Genomic DNA, 23,357 nt, shown 5'->3' with positions numbered 1-23,357 from the left:
ATTTATGTAGACTTTTTTAATCTGAGAAACTTATATTATATATATTTACATTATATTTAATGTAAAAAATTGCAAATTCTTTCAATTTTATTTTTAATTGATTTAATTTACATAAAAATGGTTATGGTTAGACGAAAAGAATACAACAATTTTTCCAAATGTTGTACTAGTAGCTAACTTGGCTACATTTATACCTGACGGGTCCATCTTGACAACACTATTGCGATTTCGATAGACATGCATAGGTATTTAGAATTGGTTTCTGTTGAGATCTGGTCATACTAACCACACTGTTTTTCGTGTTTTTGCATGGCAAGATTTTTGCAAAAAGTAAATACATAAACTAATGTAATTTGTGTTGTGCTTTCGTTAAAAGTCAAGTGGACACGATATTTAACAATATTTTGGGGTAAATATTTTATGATATCCCCAAGTGACAAATTACCCCGTCAGTGTAAATGTTCCAATTAGAGTGTGTCCATTGGACTGAGGGCGAAGCGTCTGATAAGTAGCCATCTTCCTAGAATGGCGAGTGAATTTCTGCTAAATATATACAAATGTTAAAACTCAATCGTCGTACAGGGTGGGCACTGAGATATTTAAAAATTTAACCATCTCGGAGAAACAAGAACAGTAGCATTATTAACGTAACAACAATAACAACACACAGACATGTGCATCGCGCAGCTAATCTATTGTAAATAAACTGCGTCTGCGTCCATTGTGAACGTGCACCTTTTCTCGGTCACGTACGCCGATTCCGATTCTTAGATTCCCGATTCGCCGATTCCCATTGCACCTGCTGTACGGATTACAGGAATTACGCAAAAAAAAAGTGCCCCACATCCTCCAGAGACGCCCGCTGAAAGGGTATCCCAAGAGGAGGAGTAGGAGCACGAGGAGCAACTGCAGCAGCAGTCAGGTGAGTTTTCCCAACAGAAACTGCACAATTTCCCAATAGCTATTTGCAACAACGAGTCCGCTGTGCAAAATCGATTTTTCAATTTGCCAACCGCGTCTTTAACCCTACCACCCACTTTTTTACTGGAACGATTGGACTCGAATTAATTCCATTAACTTGGGAAAATTTGCTAAGTCGGTGTTTTCTGTCTTTTATGTAGATGACTACAATACAAAGTCGGGGTCGTTTTATTAGCACTGAATGTTAGCACGTGCAGATTGCAAATATTTGTGAAATACTTATTTGAGCAATTTATATGTTTATTTATGTTTATTATAACTTTAAGAACCACCTTTGGTTTTTAATTTTAAAGTTTAACAATTATTTAATGGGTAAATTGTTAAAATATTAAGGATTTCCCTAAATAATTTTTAACTGTATATGTTTCCTTTTTACTATTTATTTATATAGGGATAATTTATGTGTTGTTAAGACCCTTCATAAACATCCTATTAGGTTTCATTCCTTCATTACACAAAACCATTAATATACTATCAAGAAAAAATCCAATTTTGTACAAACGATAGCCAACTAAATTATTGACAAAGTTGTTGTCTGAATTTCATACAGTTTCGAATGTCTAGTTTATAAGTATTTAAAAGAAATAAAAATTGAACCGAATTCAATTCTCAAGAAAACGTGATCACCTGCGCAATAAAATTGTTCCCTTGAAATAATGGGCAACTGAACTTGAAAGATAAAGATTTTTTGTGATCGATATAATCATAACACAGTTTATGTTTAGAAATATTCTTTTTTTTTTATGTTTACGGTGGTTCTGGGTACAAACTAGACGATTTCTTCATTGATTTTGTAATATGAAATATAAAAATACGGAGTAGTTCCCCAAAAGACATTTTCCGAAAATGAAATGTTACACTTGGCATATATTAACTTTGATATAAGCTATTTCTTTCCTAGCCTTTACCCTCTAAACCTTAGTTGAAACAAGAAGAAACGATTAAGTCAAGTGCCGGGACTATAAGATACCCGTTAGTGTTTTACATATATAAAATATTAATTTTGCTAGTTGAAATGGAAAATCGCCACCTTTTTTCAAAAAAGCATGGTTACTAAATAATAGTGACGTCACTGTCCATGTGAGGCCTATAAATATGTTATACAAGGTCAAATGAAGACATTCATTATAATATTATGAATGCCACAGTTTTTTTGTTTTTTGTGGGCGTTAGAGTAGGCATGGCCGGATAAAAAATCACGCCAAGCTGTCATCTCTAAAATAAGTATTCCTAAGCCTAACTTTCTATCTTTTATAGTTTCCAAGATATTCGCATTTTTGGGCGTTAGAGTGGGCGTGGCCAGATGGTGTGAAAATAGTAGGCATTTGGGATGCCATAAAAAATTACTTCCTTAATCCCAACTTTGGCAGGATGAAGAAATAAACTTGGGCTGCGTATAGTCCTTAAGAATCTGCCTGCTTAATCAAAAAAATAATTATCTCTTATAGTTTCTGATATCTTAGCGTTCAGACGGACGGACGGGAAAGCAGACGGATATATATTTATACTGATCAAGAATATATATACTCGGGTCGGAAATGCTTCCTTCTGAATGTTACACGCTTTTCAACGAATGTAATAATTCCTTTCACTCTACGAGTAACGGGTATAAAAACCATAAAAAAAATTGCTTGATTGAACTGTAATAAGATGGCATCGTAAATAGTTAGGCACCCTTTAGTTTAAATAGCAGCTGCGGCATTGTAGTTCCTTGCCCGGCGTTCAATGACTTCTTTTAACCAAACAAAGGTAAACAAATGTTTGACAAGCATTTGACGTGCCCACAAGGAGCTATAGGATAACGAAAATCAACTCTTCTAGAGGCAGCAACTGACCTGCGACAAAGAGGACTCGTGAATAGGATAACATCTGCCGGTCTGTTTTTACCTGCCGCCTTTAACCTAAAAGAAACTGGGTTCAATGTACGCCTGCGCAAACACAGTGCAAAATGCAGCTGCCACTGGGACGGGACAGTCTTGGAAAAGACAGGGAAGCCGTGATTATTTTTTAGCGACATTTTACACTTCCTTTTTAAAGACAGTCGAAAGCGGAAGTCTCAAATTGTGTAACATTTTTAGTAGTCCGCCCGTATTCACCAGGTTCAGTCTCGTAAATTGAATGTAATCGCCTGTGATCGCAGTCGTGTCCTTTTTCCCTTCGTTAACATACCGGTTTCGTACGCGAAGCCAGTTGTTCAGAACGCAATTCGAAACTTTCCCAGTTGGTGGGGCATTCGTCGTTCCCCTCTTCCTTAGGTCGACCTTATCCCTGTCCCCATTTTCATGCTCAACCATACATCCCTACGGGTAATGGTGTCCAGTTACAGCTGGGAGAATTCATTTTTTGGAAAGCTGTTTGGGTTAGCTGTAAGTTTTTTATGCTGGCTACTCGGGCACTGGAAAGGCATCCTGTGGGGTCAGACAGCTGATGCCTATCCGAATGCGGATGCTGAAGAAGCAGCTGGCAGTGGAGCCAGCATATCAGTTCTGCCTAACAAATTGATTGATTGATTGATCAGATTGTTGCCTGCCTTTGGCCTATGCCTAGTTAGAGTTAGGTATTTAATAAATATTACTAGTAGATGCTTTGCTTTGTATTTTTCGAAAACTACAACTATAATGATATAGAATATTACTTTATTATAGTTTTAAAATGAGTAAACGGAATTTAAGTTAGATTAACACAAACTTTATAATTTCTTCTCGTTAAACGGAAAACATAAATACTTCTTATATTGAAGATATATATACAATATAACTTTAACTATTAAAGTCTAACTAGTCACATGTAATAAAGTTGTTTTTATTTTAAAAGTTTTTAAAAGAATGCCCTTCAAGCAAACGGAAAAACATTTTAATGGCTTAGTTACAAAAAAATCAAAAAACAGTTCGACTGATGACATAATTTATGTTTCAACCGAAACAAATTTTGTTTTTTGTGTCACCGTAAAAATATGTAACTGGCTTACAACTTTGGCCTTACAAAGGAAGTCATTCTTTAAGAACGACCTGAACTCGCCCCATGTTTTTGGTAAAATAGCTTTATCAGTTTCCCGCTCGCTAAAAAAAGGGCCAGAAACTGTTGGGGGCCTCTTCAGCAGCTGGCAGATGTCCTTCGGCCCGTGGCACACGCCAAGCGAGGATCGATGAACGATGAGCAACGGAAAACGAAACAGATGTTAACGACAGTCCCGTCCGTGAAGTAATCAATGCAACAGCAGGCCAGCTAAGTAGGCTCGATTCCGATCCCTTCGGTTCCTTCGACGTCCTTTCTGCTCAAAGCCTGAATACCTCAGTGCCGGCTGCAATTCGTTGCATTGCCTGTCCACGAACGTCCATTCCATTTTACGGCCGACATCGACAGACATCTGTCGGTTCTAAATGAGCCGGCCTGCTGCTGTGCCTTCCAGCCTGCCAGCCAGCTGTCCTAAACGAGCTCTCCGTTTAAGAACTCGGAATGCAGGTGATGCAATATTTTCCGTCTGGAGCACACTTTGTCTTTGCAGAGTGCCGAGTTCTTTGGGGTTGTGGAGCGGAATGCGGGACGACGCTTATGGGGGATGGCCGAAAATCAGCTGTTTTGCGCAATGTTTATAAACAAAAACCGAACTGTGACAGAGGCTATGGCAGTAACCCTTAGACATGTCTGGGAATATTTTTGGAATCACCACCAGGGTAAGAGCCCGAGCCGGAGCAACCACCGACCTACATTGGCGCACTTGCTCTGGGCCACATGGCGCATGGGGTGGTTCCGCTCACACGCACGCACCACATTGAACCGCACGGCCTTGTCGTAGGTGCAAGGACGTTGGGAAAACCCCCCAAAATGTAAACAAACGAAAGCAACCCCAGCAGACACCGGCACCGACCGTATCCGCTCTTGCTCTTGGTCATGTGCCTTTGAACCCACCACCTTGGGAACGGATACGGATATGGATTCGGTAGAGTTGAGTGGCGTGTGCCGGCATGTCATCCATCCACACAACGTCTTCGTCATATTTAGGGGTTTTCCCAACAAAAAAAAAGAAAACATTGCCAATTGAGACCAAAACAGAGCGAGCCGTCGGTGGTAGTTAAAGCAAAGCAGAGCAAGGAGCATCCGCTCCCGCTCCCATTCATAAAGCATAATGAACATACCCCTGACTAGGTGGTGCTTTTGGCACAGATCCCGCCCGAAGACGGAAGTTTCCAGGTCAGGTGTGGTGGTTTTGTGCCGTGGATGAAGTGCGAACAAGTTGCCAACTCAACAGGTCGTCGCCCCGCCGGGTGGTTGCATCGCATTTGTCGCCGGTGGGTGGTGCGATCATTTCAAGTTGAACTAAGGGCATGCAGTATTAAGTGGTTGGCATTAAAGGTTAGAACCCATTGTATTGTGCAAGGTTTAAGGTAATATTAATGGCTTTTAATTGTGATGGGATTGTTTTTAATAGGTGGAGCTTTGGAAGATTATGGAATATTTTGAAGTTTTTTCCTCTTTTTTCCATCTCGGGACATTGCTGCTCTTACCAATACTCGTACAATAATGTACGAAAAACACAACATAATTTTATACTTTTTTTCGTTCGATTTTTATCGCGGCTTTGAATTTATACTTTCAGTGTGAACCAAATTTTTTTTATTTTATAAGTAAAGAAATTAATAATCGAATTAATAAATAATAAATAAAATATGTTTTTTTTATACATTTATACATTTTTATCAATCACTTTTTGTAAACCAAATATTAAATTTTCACTGTTCAATTTAAAAAACCTTCTCTGGGTCAATTATCTCTGCTAATTACATTTTCTTTAAATTCCTCTCGTCCTTGTTCTATATCTTGCAATGCCACAAATATAAATTTGGAGCACTGTGTGTAAGTCCCTAAGAAGGTCCTGGTTAGCACATCCTGCTCCGGTCGTCTTTCCTATGGCAGTATAACCAAGTGGCCACTTGAGCACGAGCACAAGCATCTTGGAAAGTTTTCCTTTTTACTTATATATTTCCATATATCCTTACGAATTATGCTTTCTGCTCTACATGGCGGCCATTTTGTTGACCAATAAGACTTGGGATGCGAAAAGTGTCAAGAAATAGACGAACAATGGCAAAAAAGGAGAATTCATTAGATTTGCAGCTGCTGGGCGTGCTGCAGCTGGGAAAGAGAGAGATATAGAGAAACGAGCGGAGAGAACCATAGAGGAATAGAACAAGAGAGAGAGAGAGCAGCGAGTGTGCGCCGAAAGCCTGCACTGGAAAACTTGTCATGCGCCTCGAATTTTCCTCTTACCTCTTCGCTTCTTAGTCACTTAGCATACAACAACAAGCAAAAGTATGGGCGACAGAACGACTATAGCTGGGCGCCTGTTTTTTTTTAAAGGGTCCCTCAAAAACACTAAGCACCAACACACATACACAGAATCACAAAATGTAACGAACGAAAAGCATATAAACAAAACAAAGGCCAGCGGCAAAGGCAGAGAAACGAGCCAAAGCCAAACAGTTGTGCAATTGAGATAAAGGACAACAAAAGGGAAACTTCGAAAAGGGGACGCGTGCTTTGCTTTTTGGTCGCTGCCTGTGTTCGTTGCACAGTGGAACTGGTCTCAAAGAAAACGTGAAACTAATTCACCATTCTTTTTGTTTTAATTATCAATACAAAAATTGTTTTTTCGTTAAAATGATTGCCTACTTTTTGCATTGTGCAATCTTCAAACTCAGAAAACTTTTTTAATATATACATATATATATAAAGGGAACAAAGTAAGAAATTACTAGAAAAATTAACAATTAGTTGTTTTTAATAAAACACATTTTTAGTTCCATTTAATTTACCTACAATACAAAGTTTTCTTTAACTTTAAACATTTTACCTTTTGATAAATTTGGAATCACTGTGCGGCTTCGACGCGCGTGCTTAGCGTCACAAAAGGATATAAAACGGGAAACTGGCAGCAGCGGCAGGAACAACAACTACAACGACAGGCAGGAACCAGGAAAAAAGCATAAATAATCTTGTAGCTGCTGTCGCAGCTGGGGCAAAGCGGAGCTCGAATTGAAATTTTTTGAGAAATTGTATTAGAGAAATGCTTTGTGAAATCACACGAGACACAGGACGAACATGTATGCGTGTGAGTGTGCGTTTGTGTGCCTATGGAATATGAAATGACAGGAGGAGGAGAAGGGGAGAAGTGAGAATGTGAAAAAAGGGGACGCAAATTATGGCGGTTCTCCGTGTGTTCTTCGTCAGCGACGTCATCGACAGTTGTTGTTTTTGTTCCTGCAGTTGTTGTTGTTGGTTCCTGTTTTCGCTTTTTACCGTTCAGTCAATGACCACATTGTGTACACAACTGCAATGTGAGTATGTGTGTGAGTATTGCCTGCCGGAAGTTGAAGCCGCCGCCTGGACATTCTCGCTGCCTTGGTGCAAGCTCTTTCTCTATTTCGTCCTTTTTCGTTCGCTCTCTCGCGGTCTTTACGTTATGCCTGAGCTGCTTTGAAGAAACAAGTTTTACGGATCCTTGGACACCGCGCCACTTTTGGTTTTTTTTTGCCCAGTTCCTTCCGTGTGCAGTGTGACCATTCTTTTGTGCTCTGGTCACGCTTTGATCACACCGTTCGCCGATAACCGCTCTCTCAAGCTCCATTTTTCTAAAGGCGTTGCCCGACTAATGACATGTTGTAAATTATACTACTCCGCGGCATTCCTTTTGCCGTTTTATGCGGCTGTAATTACTCAGCCCGGTTTCCTTTTCTCCTTGTATCTCTTTCTCTCTCCCTCTGCTGTATTATAATATTCTTCCTTTTGTATTGGTTTTTGTATGGGTTTTCTGATTACAGGATGGGGGAAGCTTGTTATCGAAACGCTATCACGTAATTGCTCGTTGCAGTTATCCTTCGCTGTTGCAGATGTGCTAATTTGTATTCTAGAAACTCGTGTTCCATTAAATTGTACATTAAAAAGGAATTGATATGCCATTCTTTTAATGCTTTGGGGAATTAAAGTCATTAAAAGTAATAAGCCATAGAATATCCTATTACTAGAATGGTGGGCTATAACATTTTGATAATCTTAACTTTGTTTTGACCATACTCTGTTTAACCTGAAGAAATTTTGTAATGTATATAAAGGGACTTACTGTTTCTTTAGGCGTACACTGTATTTATATTATTTGTAAATCATTATTAGCCTATTTAATACAAGATTTTTTGATCGCGCCCAGCCTACTTGCTAGAAATCTACTTTCTACCACTGAGCCGTCTTAAACGAGAAGTTTCGCCATACAAATTAGGAGTCAGCAAGGCTGCCATATCCACATTTTTAAAGCATTTCAGTAATTAAGGTTTGGTTTATTTTCTATTTGTGTTCAATCTACTGTTAAGGTATTTTTAAGATTTACCGATTCTTAACTTAATAAATGATTATGGTAAAAAAAAATTGATCCGCACCTTTTGTGATCAGCCTAAAACTATCCATCTAGCGTGAATATTTGTTTATATTTACTTACTTTACTTTATTTACTAGTTTCTATAAAGTGGTTCGTTTAATCTATTATAGCAAATGCAAATAAACAAAACATTGTGCTATAAAGATAATTAATCTGATATGGGTTCAATTCCTGTTTGTTGCTTTTGCAATGATTTCAAAAAATATGAAATCATTAAATATTCGGCACGTGAAGCCTTCTCAAGTAAGTGTATCCTTCGAACCCGTCTCAAGTGGATCCTCAAACTCTAACCTTTGCCACTGTCGTTTACCTACGAACGATCGCATGCGATCCGAGATCCGCAAGCCCTAGATTAGGTCCTCGCACGTATATCCGAAATCCACGTCAGGACAATGCATAATGAGGATTAAGTCCTTTGCGATTTCTCAAAGTACTTAGTGAGATGTTGAGAGAGAATTTGCAAATGGAAGTCCGTCCCGACCCCAAAAGAGAGAGTTTCCAAAGGCGAATGCATTTTTATTTTCGCCACATTTGCTTTTCGCATTGAAACAAAAGAGCAGGAAAAATAGTATTGGTCGGCGAACGGATGGATGGAGGAAAAGAGGAGCGTTTAAAACTGCCAGTTTTCCATTTCTGCCATCATTTCCCTATCCACAATTATCCTGTCAAACTTGTTTGTGCCGTCTGCCTCTTGCTCTACACCAAATTTCCTTTCGCATTATGCTTTGACCAGAGCATTCGCATTAAAAGGACAACGCTCTCATGTAACGTGAGTGTGTGTGTGCGTGCGTGTGTCTGAGAGAGTGTGCGAAGGATGAGCGAGTTCATTCGACGCCTGCGTCGCCATCGTCCTGGCATCGAATTGCCGTTCAGTCAACGCTTGCCGCTCAGACCGCTCAGACATGTCGCGCCCGTCGTGAGTGCATTTAGTTAACTATTCATATATATATATACAAATATATATATACACATCCTTTAAAAGAGAGAGAGCAGCAGCCACCAAGTCAAAGACTATAAAACGCAAAACAACGACGCCATCAGATGTTGCAGAATAACCTAAAATAAAATAATTAAACCAACTAAACCAAAGCTAAATCATTCTACAAGAATTACAAAACAAATAAAAGTGCGCTTCAAGTGTTTCGTATCAAATTGTGCAAGTTAGTTACAGCTAAAAGGAGCTAAAGTTTCATATACAAATACACAATCAAATAATGTGCAATAAACTAAAACTCAATACAAACAAAAGCAACGAAGCAGCAACTAAAACGGCAACATCAAGCAAGCGTTACTCATATAGTCAAACAAGTACATTTGCATTTTGTTGGGACTTACGCACGGAGAGCCTCAAATAAATTAGAGAAGCAGAAAAAAAAAGAAAATCCCATCGAAGCACATCACAAGTGAGTTCCAAATTTCGTCCTTTCACAAACACACTCACATATTCGTAAACACACACACACACACACATAAATACAGAACTACTCGCTGCCAAAAATCCCCTTTGTAGCGAGTATGTCCTGCCCGCTCCTTTGCATTAAGTCTCTCGCTACTTTTATCCCATATTCGCTCTCTTTTTCGTAACTAGCAAATAGTTTTGCGCACTCGTCATCACCCTTCCCCCCCTTACCCCTCCACATCTCCCTTCATCGTCGACTCGGCTCTCGTTCTCTTTTTCCCTGTGGTCTCGCTCTCTGTAAAATTATCGGGTGGTGGTACAGTTTTCTGCGTGGCCGAAAAATTGCGTAAATTTTCATCTAGTTCTCTGGGATGTCTCGCACAGCGTTGTCCTCGTTATTGTTATCCTTGCTACTCATCCGGCCTGCAGAACTTTTCGTCTGCATGTACGGAAAATAAGAAAAACAAACGGAAAACAATTGGTATTCACTGGGAAAAAAGATGTCCCCGGATTTGTGTCATTTGCTTATTGGGCGTTTTCAATCCCTTTAAATGACTTGCCACGGGGATAACGGTCCGTCCTGGCACTCAATAATTAATTATCCACTTCAGTTTGATTTATTGCGATTTCTTTTTTATACGTATACAGAAATACAGATAGCGAAATTTGGCCATTAAGCATGACTTATGTATTTGTTTTGATGCTTTATACTTATAAATGTAATATAACCTAAAATTATTATTTTTACATAAAAGAATAATAAAGATAATGAAAATAAATATAAAAATTATTTCATTGATAAACCAATTTGTTTGAGGTTTTTGGTATCCTTAATAAAATTAAACTTAACAATATTTTCAATAAACAATTAAAAGCGTTGACCATTTGAAATTGACATCGGAGTTTCGATTTACCGAATATTGAGATTTCAGTAACTTTAAATCGATAACATTTACTTTTGTCGGACATAAACCGAATATATTTCAATAATATGCAAGAATGTTGATCATATATTAATGGTACCTATAAGTGCAAGTGCTAAATTTATAAGTACAATCAAATTGGAAATATTTATGTATTTTATTTTATAAACCATTTTAAGTTAACATTAATAATGTATTAAATGGTTATTTAATAATCAGTCTGAGTATCCTATAGTCGTTTCAGTGTTTTATTATTTATGATCTACTAAATTTACCCATTATTTTCATATCTTATTTTGTTTAAAAAACTCTACAGCATTTCATAATAATTTAAATTCAATGAATTTGTCATTTTCAGCCTATACAAACATTATTTCTCTTTAACCCATTTTTTCCTTAACACCTAGCTTTTCAGCCGGTTTTGCATGAAATTCGATATACTTTATTCAAATTCCATTTTTTCCTCGTAGTTTGTAAGGTTTTCAAATGAACGATCGTTGCACTTTTTATGGGTTCCTATGGGTTATTATGGGTCCTGCTTGCTAGCACAGGCGGAAAACCACTCGAAAGGCAGTCACACAGGGGCAGGGGCAACGGCACTGCATATCCTGCCAGCCTCTATTCTCCTGCCAGTCGGTCGGTCTGCCTGCTGTTGTTGCTGCCTCGCCCATTTAAAACAAAACAAAAAAAAAACCTCGAAAAGTTGCAGCTGTTCCTTCAGCGCTCCTTCTCTGTTTGTTTTGTGGTAGGCAGCCCAGCGATCCGATCCGATCCCATCTGATCGTTGAGCGTTTGGCAGCAACGGGGCAGGCAGACGGGCTAGGCATCTGCCGGGGATTAAAGAGCTGCACGGGAGTAATAGGTTTTAATACTGCTTCTATCACAGTTCCAGATCGAGGACTCCGAGAGAATTGTGTCTCGAAGAGTAGTAAAGCCGGAAAGTCAGAACGAAGCGATATAGAAACGGTGACGAAAAATGAAAATGTCTGAGGTGCCACGTATTATGGTCTTTCGACCCACTTGGGAGGAGTTCAAAGACTTTCCCAAGTATGTTGCTTACATGGAATCGCAGGGCGCTCACAAAGCCGGTCTGGCCAAAGTGGTTCCTCCACCAGAATGGGTGCCCCGTCGCAGTGGGTACGCCGATCTGGATGCGTTGAATGTCACGATACCGGCACCCATCTGCCAGGTGGTCACCGGCAAACAGGGCTACTACCAACAGATTAATATTCAGAAAAAGCCACTCACAGTTAAACAGTTCAGTGACCTGGCCAGCACTGAGCGTTATGCTACACCTAAACACTTTGACTTTGAGGATCTGGAGCGCAAGTACTGGAAGAACATAACATATGTGGCGCCCATTTACGGGGCAGATGTCAGCGGGAGCATCACAGACGCCGACCAGGATGTAAGTTGATAGGGGTTGGGGTTTTGGGTTGCCGTTCCCCGTTGACGATTCGTTGCCTTTGCCGTTGCAGAGCTGGAACATCAACCGGCTGGGCACCATCCTAGACTATGTGAACAAGGACTACAATATCCAGATTGACGGTGTGAACACAGCATACTTGTACTTTGGCATGTGGAAGACTACTTTTGCATGGCACACAGAGGACATGGACCTGTACTCGATCAATTACCTGCACTTTGGAGCGCCAAAGACGTGGTACGTGGTACCGCCCGAGTGTGGCCGTAAGCTGGAGAAGGTTGCCAATCAGTATTTTCCTGCCAGCTACAAGAACTGTAACGCTTACTTGCGCCACAAAATGACGCTCATCTCACCACAAATCCTCAAGCATCACGACGTTCCCGTCAGTAAGGTGTGTTTTTCAGTTGTATTCCTGTCCAAGTGGTCATATTAAATCCGGCTCTTGCAGATCACGCAGGAGGCGGGCGAGATTATGATAACGTTTCCATTCGGCTATCATGCCGGCTTCAACCACGGCTTCAACTGTGCCGAGTCCACAAACTTTGCTATGGAACGCTGGATTGAGTACGGCAAGCGGGCGGTGCAGTGCACCTGCAGCAATGATATGGTCAAAATCTCAATGGACACATTTGTCAAGCGCTTTCAAAGCGACCGCTACGAACTGTGGATGGAGGGGCGTGACTTGGGGCGTCATCCGGAAGACCCGGCGAATGGGGTGCCTAGCGCCGCTCCCCTTCCACCACATCTCGATGTCTTGCTATGTGATAAAAAGTAGGTTTCCTTGTGCTCAGTGGGTCTTGTAGGGTATCTTAATCCTGTGTCCTGCTCCTCCCCAGAATGAAAAAGCAATGCAACCCAACCAAGACCAAGAGCTTTAAGGAGCGTAATCCTGATCTGGATCTGGATGAAATCCAACAGAATCCCAACGTACCCGACGATGTCAAGGCCATGCTGAAAGAGAGCGTTCTCACGCTGGACACCGGTGATCTGGCCACTGAAGAGGGCGACTTTCCCAACGAGGATGCAATGAGTCCGGCGGACCTGAAGACTAAGCAGGAACTGCTCGAGTACATAGACGACGGCACAGGTGTGTGGGCCGGCAGGTGCCCTTGAAAATCGACCCCTTTCAGTTGAACTCTAATGTCTTCCTTTTCTTGCTTTTGTTCTGTCTTCCATTTCTTTTGCTTGTTGAATCTTCCTGTTAATAGAAGACGATGACGAGGAGGAGGACTTCAAGCGACGCAAGCAGAAGCGTCGGTATGATGCTGATTATGACGATGACTGGCTGGCGTCCAAGCGTAAGACCCACTCGCGAAATAGTAGTCGAGGTCGTAGTCCGCGCACCAAGGACGACCGTTCCATATCGCCTGCATCCTCGACGTCATCGACATCGCGTGGGGCGAGACGTGGCAAGGCCAGTGGAACGCCCCGAAAGACAGCGGGAAGACGGAAAAAGGAGACGAATGTCACTCCTCCGGCGGCAGCAACTTTTGCTGCCGCAACACCACCCATGGCAGCAGTGGCTGTTGCAACGACAACACAACAAAACACAACAGCAGCAGCAGCAGCAGATGGCGGAGGAGGTGAGAGCAGCAGCTTAAGCAGCCACTGCACCACTGCATCCACATAATCACATCTTCACCTGACCACCTCCAAGCCATCCATGCAATACCCCCTTAACCCAATGTCTCTCCTTTAGCAACATCATTTCATGTTCCACAGCTATTTGCTTCTAACAAAATTCGAGTTTTAAAGCCGTTTGACAAGCATTTCATCGTTTTGTTTTGTGTTTTAATGTACAAATAAACCGTCTAGTTTGTTAAAATTATAAGAGTGAGCCAGATAAATATACGATCACGCTTTTAAGTCAATGCTAAAAACTAACCAAAAACCAAAACTGTTTTACTAAAACGTATCCGAAGGTGTTGGTGCTGCCTGGGCCTGTTCTGTTCTTGCCGTTCTTGTTTTGCTGCCTTAGAATCTGCTTCACTTTCTCTTTCGCTTTGACAACTCACCTCCATCCCACCCAATTGCAATGCCTCCCCCAAAAAACCCCGAGTCCACATATGTGTGTGTGTTTGTGTGTACACCAACAAAGAATATTATCAACTGCATTTAATCACAATCAATGAAAAACGAGACTCGATCACGAACTAAACTGTACCGATTGACGTTTTTCAGATGCCAAAAAGGAGCAACAGAAACTGCAGTTTATGCAAAAGTCTCGTAAATTTGAGGGCAAGATACCAAAACTAAGTCATACGAGCTCCACAGCAGCAGCAGCAGGAGGAGCAGAAGAAGCATCAACAGAAGCATCCACATCCAAGTCTAGTCAAGAGCAGCAGCAACAGATTGTCTACGTCAACATGTTGCCCGCGGCCAATACCCTAAATGGCATTCCACAGCAGCAGCAGCAGCAACAATACGGCAGCACGGACGGAAGTGTCTATCAGCTGCAAAATGAAATACTCTGTGATGCAAACGGACATGCCGTGACTGCCGCCACGGCAACATATCAAACTACGGCCAGCAGTCCACAGCAGCAGCAGCAGCAACAGCAACAGAATGTTGCAACCAGTGTAGCCGGTAAGTGTCAGCCTTGAATTTGTTCGCTTTATGTTTATTTGTTTGTTGGTTGTAGTCTTTGTGTATGGTTTAACCCTCTTGTGTACTCGAATTTGGTGTTTCAGTTAATGCTATTACCACTAACCGCTCTCATTGTAAATACAACTCACACAATTTTTATTTTGATCGTCATCCGAATTGGCCAAATTCGAATTCAATCAAACGTTTCGTTTTGTAAGTGTCTCACAATATTAATCCATCATGTCATCCATTCCACTCCATCTTGTCATCCGTCATTAATAACTGCAAATTTAATTTATATTAACGTTTTGTGCCAAAATTCAATCGCGGCATTGAGGTGATAATGTTTCGAATAAGAAAAAACAAAGAATTTGACTTCCATTTGCCGTGTTCTTGTCAGACCTTCGCCCCTCCCAATAAAAAAAGAAATAAAGAAAAAAAGAAAAAAAGAAAAAGGCGAAAAACTCTTCTATTAACCACCACCGACCCATATCAGAAAATCAAAATCAAAACGCATCACCCAATTAATAACAACTACCGCTTTCCCGTACACTACATGCTCGCCTTTAATTTGCGACACCCTTTCCAAGGTCTGTGTCCGTCCCGAATATTGTCGTGAATATTGGATATATCACATAATAAATAAATGCACAAATCATTTTAACTGAGAAAGCTTCGTGCAAAGCGCGTCGAAAAAGGCTCAAAAATTGTTGATCACATATTTTATTTTATTTTATTAGCTATAGTTTAAGATTTTGCAATTCAATTTTTGGCGCCTAACATTGGATAAGTGTGACCAGTGCTGCCCATCGGAAAGCCTTAGTGCTGCCCATGCGCGCGCTAAAGATAGGCAGCATAATTTGGGCGCCAAATTTGAAAAATAATTTTTATACCTATTAGATTTGCGTTTATGATTTAGTTATTTTTAGTAATGACACTATCCTTCTCTTCTACCTTTCAATTATTGTTTCCCACACAATATACGATACGATATACGTACACTCCGTTCTCAGCTCCTTCCCAAATGGAGGAGTCTGACCAACGATGGCCAACAACAAACACACCCGTTTCATCCTATTTATTCTGTCCTCTAATTATTAATCAAGTCGATTATTTATTTAATTTTATTTCGTACGTATTGAGTTGCGAGTACTGTACCAGAGTTACGATTACGATTGCTGTAAAGTAGATCTAAGTAAACACAAATTCTACCGACAAACAAAAACCAATTCACTCACGTTCTAACTATATATATATATATCTTATATTGCTGTATCGTATCGATTCGATCAAGAGGCCCGTGTAAGTGCAACAGATGCAACCCATTTGTGGCACTTACATATATAAATATGATGTTGGCCGCAATTAGCTTTCATTTTGCACTACATTTGTTTTCTATGAACCTGATTTGAGTGAATTGTTGATTGATTTCGATTTCAATTACGAATTAATTTATTGATTTATGCAAATATTACATTCAAACACATCTTTTATGAACCGAACCAAATATGTATTTTCAAAAAATATATAAACAAAAGACAATGTGGTCACAACTATTAGTTCGTCCTCCATCCTGCACACGAACGCCAACACCAACGGAGTGGACACGATCACCGCCACCCACGCCCAGCAACAGCAGCAGCCACATTATCACTACATCACCACCACCGGCGAGGATGGACAAACACCGACCACCATAGTGTTCGAGAACTACAACGGCGGAATGCCAGCGGTCAGTTCTGCCGCACCAACGCCCGTTCCCGTGTCGCAAGGCAACTCAGCCGCAACCACGACAACCACGGCCCTGGTCAACACGGACGGAACGATCATCGAGTTCGATGGAAACACCTACGAGGAGTACCATGTTCTCAAAAGCGAGCCCGGTAGCAGCGATTGCCTGAGTAATGGCAGCAGTGCCGTGGCCGCCGACATTATCAAATACGAGCCCCAGCACGGTATCGTCGGTGATGATGAGGAAGACGAGGAGAACCTGCTGCAGGTCAAGTACGAGGAACAGAGTCTTGAGCACGATCCGGAGAATGATCCGGACCAGGAGAACGATTACGAAGAGTTCCAAGTAATGAAGGCTGAAGTGGAGGCCGAGGCGGCGGAGCTAGCAGCCGGCACCACCAGCTATACGGTTAGTCAGGAACAACCGGGCTCAGGCACCACGTTGGTCTCCGCGATGGTGCCCAAGTCGGGATCAGCGGCCGCTGCCAAGCAGAAACGCAAGCGCAAGACTCGTGTTATCGCCGACGATGAACAGGGCGAGTACCTGGAGAAGATGAGTGTGCGTGGTCTGGACATTGCCCGCTACGAGCACATCATCGACGGCGTGGCATACTGCCTGGTCTGCGCCAAGAACGATATCTTCAAGACGTTCAAGAACAAGTACAGCTTCCAGCGACACGCCTACCTCTTCCACGAGGGCCAAAACCGCAAGATATTCGCCTGCCCCATCTGTAACAAGGAATTCTCTCGTCCCGACAAGATGAAGATGCACAAGAAGGACAAGCACGGCGATGTGCCCATGCCACCGTCGGCTACTACGACGCCGCTCAAGGCTGAGGGTCCGCCAGCGAAACGAGCGCGTACCGCCCGCACTCCGCGAGTTCGGAAGACCAAGGGTGGTGATGGCAGCACGCCAGCCAAAAAGAGGCTGGCTCAGATCGACAGTGTGCTGGATGATGTACAGAATGGCGAGTCTCTGACCTTGGCACCTGTCAGTGTGAGCCACTCTCAGCAGCAACAACCACAGATGCAGCACAGCTTGACCACCACGCTAGCTCCAACGACGCCTTCGCAGCCCCAACATCAACTGCAGACTCTACCCTCGTTGGACTTCAGTGGAATGATCCTGCCCGGAGGGGCCCAGCTGGCACTGGCCAATCCGGGGGCCACCAGTTCCGTTGGATTGCAGCGAGGACCGGCGACGCCAAATGGCGGTCAACCGACGGCGCCGACAACTACATTAATCTACTCGAATCAACTGGAGCTTCAACAGGCGCTGTTACAACAACAACTGCACGGTCAGAGCATCATGATCCAGGATCAGGCTGGGAACCTTGTGCCACTACAATTGGACGGCACTCAGGCGATATACACGACGGCGCCGCAGGCTCAGCGCCAGCAACCGACGGCGACCACATATCAGACGACCCAGCAACCGCAACAGCAACCCCAACAGCCTGCCACACAGGCGCAACAGCAGCAGCCGCACTACGAGCTGGACAATGTGACCTATCTAAGCTCCACCGCGGCGGCTACTCCAGCTGCAGCTGAACAACAGCAACAACAACAGCAGCAGCAACAGCATGTGATCGGTACGGTACAGAGCTACCAGATCCTGACGCCCGACGGCCTGCAGAACTTCCAACCCAAATTGGAATCTGCCGAACTGGGCGACCTATGTCCTTACTCTCAGTACACTTTCACCACGCACGCCGGCGCGCAGCCCACGCTAAATGCGAACGCGCTGGACGCGCAGAATCAGCATCAGCAGCACCACCAACAACAGCAGCAACAACACCACCAGCAACAACACCATCAGCAGACGCAACTACTGCAGCAACAGCCCTTCGCCACGCACCACAATCCGCACCAGCAGTTCATGGAGCTGAAGAACGAGCTGCTGATCAAGGGCGGCGATGCTTATGCCTTGGACACCGCCTCCATGTACCACCTGCCCTTCTCGCCCACCTCGATGATCAATGCGGTGAACGATGTGAACACCTCGTCCCTGCTGGAAACCAAAGAAATTAGGTAAACGTTCTTTTCAACTAACCAAAAGCCCACTTAGTCCACTCCCACCTCTGTCTTCCCCGACTGCTCTTAGTGTAACGCGCTCGATTAGATTGCCGCTCTTTAACTGTATCTGTACTATATCTATATATATATATATATATCTCTCTCTGTATCTGTATCTATAACTCTATCGATATTGCTAACTTCTGCCTTCGTAATCCATTCGATGCGTTTGCGACGCTGATCTTCCTTTCACGTATTTTGAGACGCGCAACGAGGGTGTACATGAAAAACACTCAAAAACACCCGATGGCCGCCATCAAAAAACACATAAACTCAATATCAGGGGGAAAGGGGGTTACATTAAGCATTATCTTGTTTAGTTTTTAATTAGAATTATGCATACTTTAGTTATATTTTGTACTCATTCATTATGTAAAACCATATTTATTTGTATTATTTTGTAGCCTTTAACAGAAGTTTTCAGTTTTTTGTATCTTAGTCGTATGAATTAATATTTGTGCATTTATTTATTTATTTATTTATGAAATCATAAACCCACTGAGGTATTGCACTCTATTTCGAATAGATTGTTCCTTGTGTGGCTTGTTGTTGCTTTCTTGTATAATGATATGCCAACGATTACCTCCGAAAATTAGAATTAATCAAATTGAATAACCAAAACTCGTTTACTTTTTGTTTCGAGAAAATACTTGTGTTCAAATACGTTTTATACTCCAATGCAATTTTGTTCTTTTTCTTTCTTTTTCTCTTGTTTTATTTTATGTACACACAACCAATCCACCAACCAACCAATCAATCAATCAATCAATCAAACAATCAATCAATCAATACAACAACCCAACAATATAACACTCAAAACACGATTTATAACTATAGCTACGATATATCAGAGGCCGTGCTATTAGCTCTCTGAGAAATCTGACCGCCACAGAAAGCTGCAGCCAAAGTACCAAAAATTCTATCTAACGAATAAACAAAAGAAAACTCAGCTCTGAGTTCGCAACGAAAGAGAAAAAACGATGAGCTAATGAGAAAACCTTAACCATGATCCTTTCCAATCAAAAGCCACGCAAATGGAAGTCATTTTCAAATGTTTGCCGAGATCAGCGGTCAAACAAGTCTAAATCCAGAACCGAACTAACTTATCGAACATTAGAGTACTTACATTCGTCACATTACATAATACTCCAACTTGCTTGAGGAGATCTCGTCTAAATCATTGATTCATTCATTTCTTCATCATCATCACATGTTGTTGTGAGTGTGAGTGTTTGTGTGTGTGAGTGTGCAAGAGCAGCACCGACCGACAAGCCAACATTCAAAGAGACAAGCAAACAAACAATGATCTCCAACACACTCAGTACAAACAAAACACAAAAATAAAAGAAATATATAATATAAATATACAAAATTATAATATTGGACAATTAGTGAAAGGTATGTGTACTTTTGTTTATTCGCTTTATTTCTTTGTTTTTTATTTTTTGTTTTCCATAACACTTTTATGTTTTGTTATTAACAAAAGTCCCCATGGGTTAGAGCATCCTTATAAGAATTGGTCCTTTAACTCACCATGAAAAAAATTGAGGACTGCCTGCACAGATTTTTATATGTTTTAAGAAGTGGAGGCAATAACCTGGCCACTGACAATCAGAGATCCCCCCACATGCATCCACACACAACTTTATTCGATCCAATTAAGCTATCAGTCATAAGTGTCCTTATCATTTACTAACCAAAATTAACTTTGATTTAAGCATATCTAAAAACTAAATTAAAAAAAAACAAAGCCAAATTAAATAAACAAACCAAAAACTAACACCAATCAAAAGAAGAATCAAGCAAATATGCTAATCAAATTTTTTATTTTTTCTTTTTTCACCCAACAAACATTTTACGTTCGTCTGTTGTTTGTGTTTTTGTGTTATTCCCTATGATTTGCACACAAAAATTCATTATCATGCGACACAAACAACAACAACCACATCATCTACAACAACAACAACAACAACAACAGGTTCTTCTAAACACAACAACCACCAAACGTTCAAGCGGCCATACAACAACACCACACCCAGCAATCACAGAACCCCGAACACTACTATCAACAACAACAATCCAAATCCAAGTCAGAATCACAATCAAAGTATCAAGAACACAACACTCGAAGATTCGCAGCGTCGCCAAGTGGAAGCGAATCGCATTTACTACGAAGAAATCATCGTCAAACAGGCGAATGCCCGTGCCCTCCAAGCCGATAGCAACAAAAGTTGCAGCGGCAGCAGCAACATCACCATCAGCAGCAGCAACAGCAGTTTCGTCGACAAGTTCGCTGACTTTGTTAGCCATTCGAGCCAAACTTCTCCCATGCCCAATCCCCATATCCAGTCCCATGTGTTGCCGACTCCCACAAGTAATGCTACTAATGCAATCCTTCCTCCCAACATCAACAGCAGCAGCAGCAGCGGCAACACCACTAGCAACACTGCCACCGACAACAACGTGAGCAGCAGCGCTAGCAATGGCCTCAAGCCACCGGCCAAGAAGACGCCTGTCATCCTGCTGGCTCGTGGTGCCGCCAAACAGCCGCAGCTCAGCATTCTTAATGGCAATACTAAGGCCGGAACAGGAAATGGAACCGGTGGCGTCACATTGGTGCGCGTCAATGCCTCCAACCGTAATCAGCGCCAAGTTATCGTAGCCCCGGAAGTAGCCACTGTAGAGCAGCAGCAACAGCCTGCGGCCGAAGAGGAACTACTGGCCGATGGCGAGGAAATCGACGAGGACCTGGACGAAGATGCAGTGGCCCTAGGTGCACTATCCTCCTCGACTGCCCAGATCTTGCGAAAATTCCGCATACCCAAGGGCACGGCCGTGACGGCCAAGTCGGGGGACAACTACCTGGCCATGCCTACTCCTACGCCATCGCCGCCAGGCGTCGTCAATTTGGTTAGCTCCGGCGTTGAGGCTTCCGGGTATGTAGAGAACGAAGAGGACATCATAGAAGAGCTGAACGAGGACGATCTGGTCGAGGAGATTATTGACGAGGAGCACAGTCAGGATCAGCCGGAGTTGCAGGAGGCGTCGACCACTGATGGCCTCGACCTGAGCAGCACAAACAACACGTCGGCCCCGACGGCAGCCACCATGCTGTTGGCTCCCCAACCGCCACCGCTGCAGCTACAAACAGTGGCCTCCAATGGCACTGTGACTTGCTTTAATCTACCGGCCAACACCATCCTGCTGCAGTCGGCGGATGGCAGCATAATCGCTGCCACCCAAGTACCACATCCCAGCAAGGCTGGTCAACAGCAGTTGATAGCTTTGCCGGGTAACGTTGCCCTGGCCACCGAACCAGCCGCGCAGGCGCAGCCAACAGCAGCGCCTCAAGCCACGCAGACTCTGATCCTTACTGCCGATGGCACGGCCATCCCCATCCTGGCGACCACTCCCCAGCAGCAACAACAACAGCAGCAGCAACAACAACAGCAACAGGCTGCCGCTGCTGCCGCTGCTCAGTTGTTCGCCGCGTAGGGGCTAATGGGTGGCCAAATGGGTCGATTTTTGAACAGTGCCACCATAATGCCGACTACTTACTTCTTTTAGAAATCTCATAAAGATTCAATAGTGATGCAGTTGCTCATGGCACAAAGCTGCAGCTAAGTTCTGTGCTGTCTGCAACGTTAGAATACTTCTTATTTTCGGTTTTTGGAATACTTCAAAAATCGTCACATTTGGCCACCAATAATGAAGGGGGGAAGTGCGAACCAAAATGAATAATAACTCAAACATAAGCCAAGCTAAGCTAAATTATGATATTACCACACTGTTGGAGGTGCATACAAAATTTATTTTTTTATTCAAGAATTACAAACCGAATGCCTACAAGAATGTAAATCAAATGTTGTTCAACACACAGAAACACACACATACGCGCGCGCTAATGATGTGGCGGAAGAATCAAATATATGTATCGTTACAAGGCAAACTTAATAGGATCGTAAATTTAAATTATTTGTACGCCTAAGCTAAATTCTAAACTTTTAAGTCCAAAGACGAGACACACACCCCAAACCAGTTGTAACTATTTAGCCTGCCCAAGTGCATAGGTGCAGGCCAAAATATGTTTAGCCTAATTTAGTGTTGCGGGAACTATTCCGTTTTTATTGAAGGATAACTCATGACTTTTGAAACTCCGCGGGATAGTTCTCTATAGATACTTATAAATATAATTTGTTCCTTGCATAATGAGAGATACACACCGGCAACTATGCAACGTAATTCATGTAGTATTTATTCATTAAGTTCTCAATCTATTTATTTATTTTTGTTAATCATTCTTATCCACCGTGCACCCAGAATCCTTGTCATTATAATTTCATTTAACGTGTTGTATATTCTTTACATACATATATATATATATAAATATATATATATATATATTATATATTTTATTTGCAATTTCGTTATGCCATTCATACATACAAATAGGAATACAAGCATAGCACTGACCTAACATTACTCTAAGTTGTAGGCTCGATACTTTAGACTAAAGTATTTTTTTAAAACGATTCTTGCGATACCAACGACCCAAGAACAAACAACAACACACTAAACTAAGCGAAGCTAGACTAAGCCTGAAATAAGTTTAATCGATGGAAGACAATGATTTAAAATATATATATATATTAAAATATGTAATCTAAGACAAATAAGCAAAAATGAGTTGCACTTCTGTAAGATATACTTTAAATATAATAAAGAAGCAAAAAGCTACAAATTAAGCAACTCGAGTAGCCTACATAATGTATGATACAAACTCTAAAGCTAATATTACTTTACGAATAT

General features: G+C 42.0%; 1 protein-coding gene across 8 annotated transcripts; it reads left to right on the top strand.

Annotated features, from left to right (window-relative positions):
* The first annotated feature begins 271 nt into the window (after nt 1-271).
* On the top strand, nt 272-23,293 carry LOC108111936 (probable lysine-specific demethylase 4B). 8 transcript variants are annotated; one of them, XM_017221599.2, is made up of 9 exons: nt 272-922; nt 11,616-12,137; nt 12,208-12,546; nt 12,604-12,926; nt 12,992-13,242; nt 13,364-13,738; nt 14,337-14,741; nt 16,280-18,503; nt 20,963-23,293. In XM_017221599.2, the coding sequence occupies exons 2-9, from the start codon at nt 11,706-11,708 to the stop codon at nt 22,041-22,043; spliced, it is 5,430 nt and encodes a 1,809-aa protein (XP_017077088.1). In that variant the 5' UTR covers nt 272-922; nt 11,616-11,705; the 3' UTR covers nt 22,044-23,293. The 8 variants fall into 8 exon arrangements, with proteins under 8 accessions (XP_017077088.1, XP_017077091.1, XP_017077090.1 ...); XM_017221602.1 differs by lacking the exon at nt 20,963-23,293 and adding an exon at nt 20,527-20,641; XM_017221601.1 differs by lacking the exon at nt 20,963-23,293 and adding an exon at nt 19,386-19,897.
* The last annotated feature ends 64 nt before the right edge of the window (nt 23,294-23,357 follow it).

The sequence above is a fragment of the Drosophila eugracilis genome, unplaced genomic scaffold (genome assembly GCF_018153835.1).
Source record: "Drosophila eugracilis isolate 14026-0451.02 unplaced genomic scaffold, ASM1815383v1 contig_90, whole genome shotgun sequence".
Lineage (NCBI taxonomy): Eukaryota > Metazoa > Arthropoda > Insecta > Diptera > Drosophilidae > Drosophila > Drosophila eugracilis.
The sequence above is the reverse complement of the archived record's forward strand: the minus strand, read 5'-3'. Positions and strand labels throughout refer to the sequence as shown.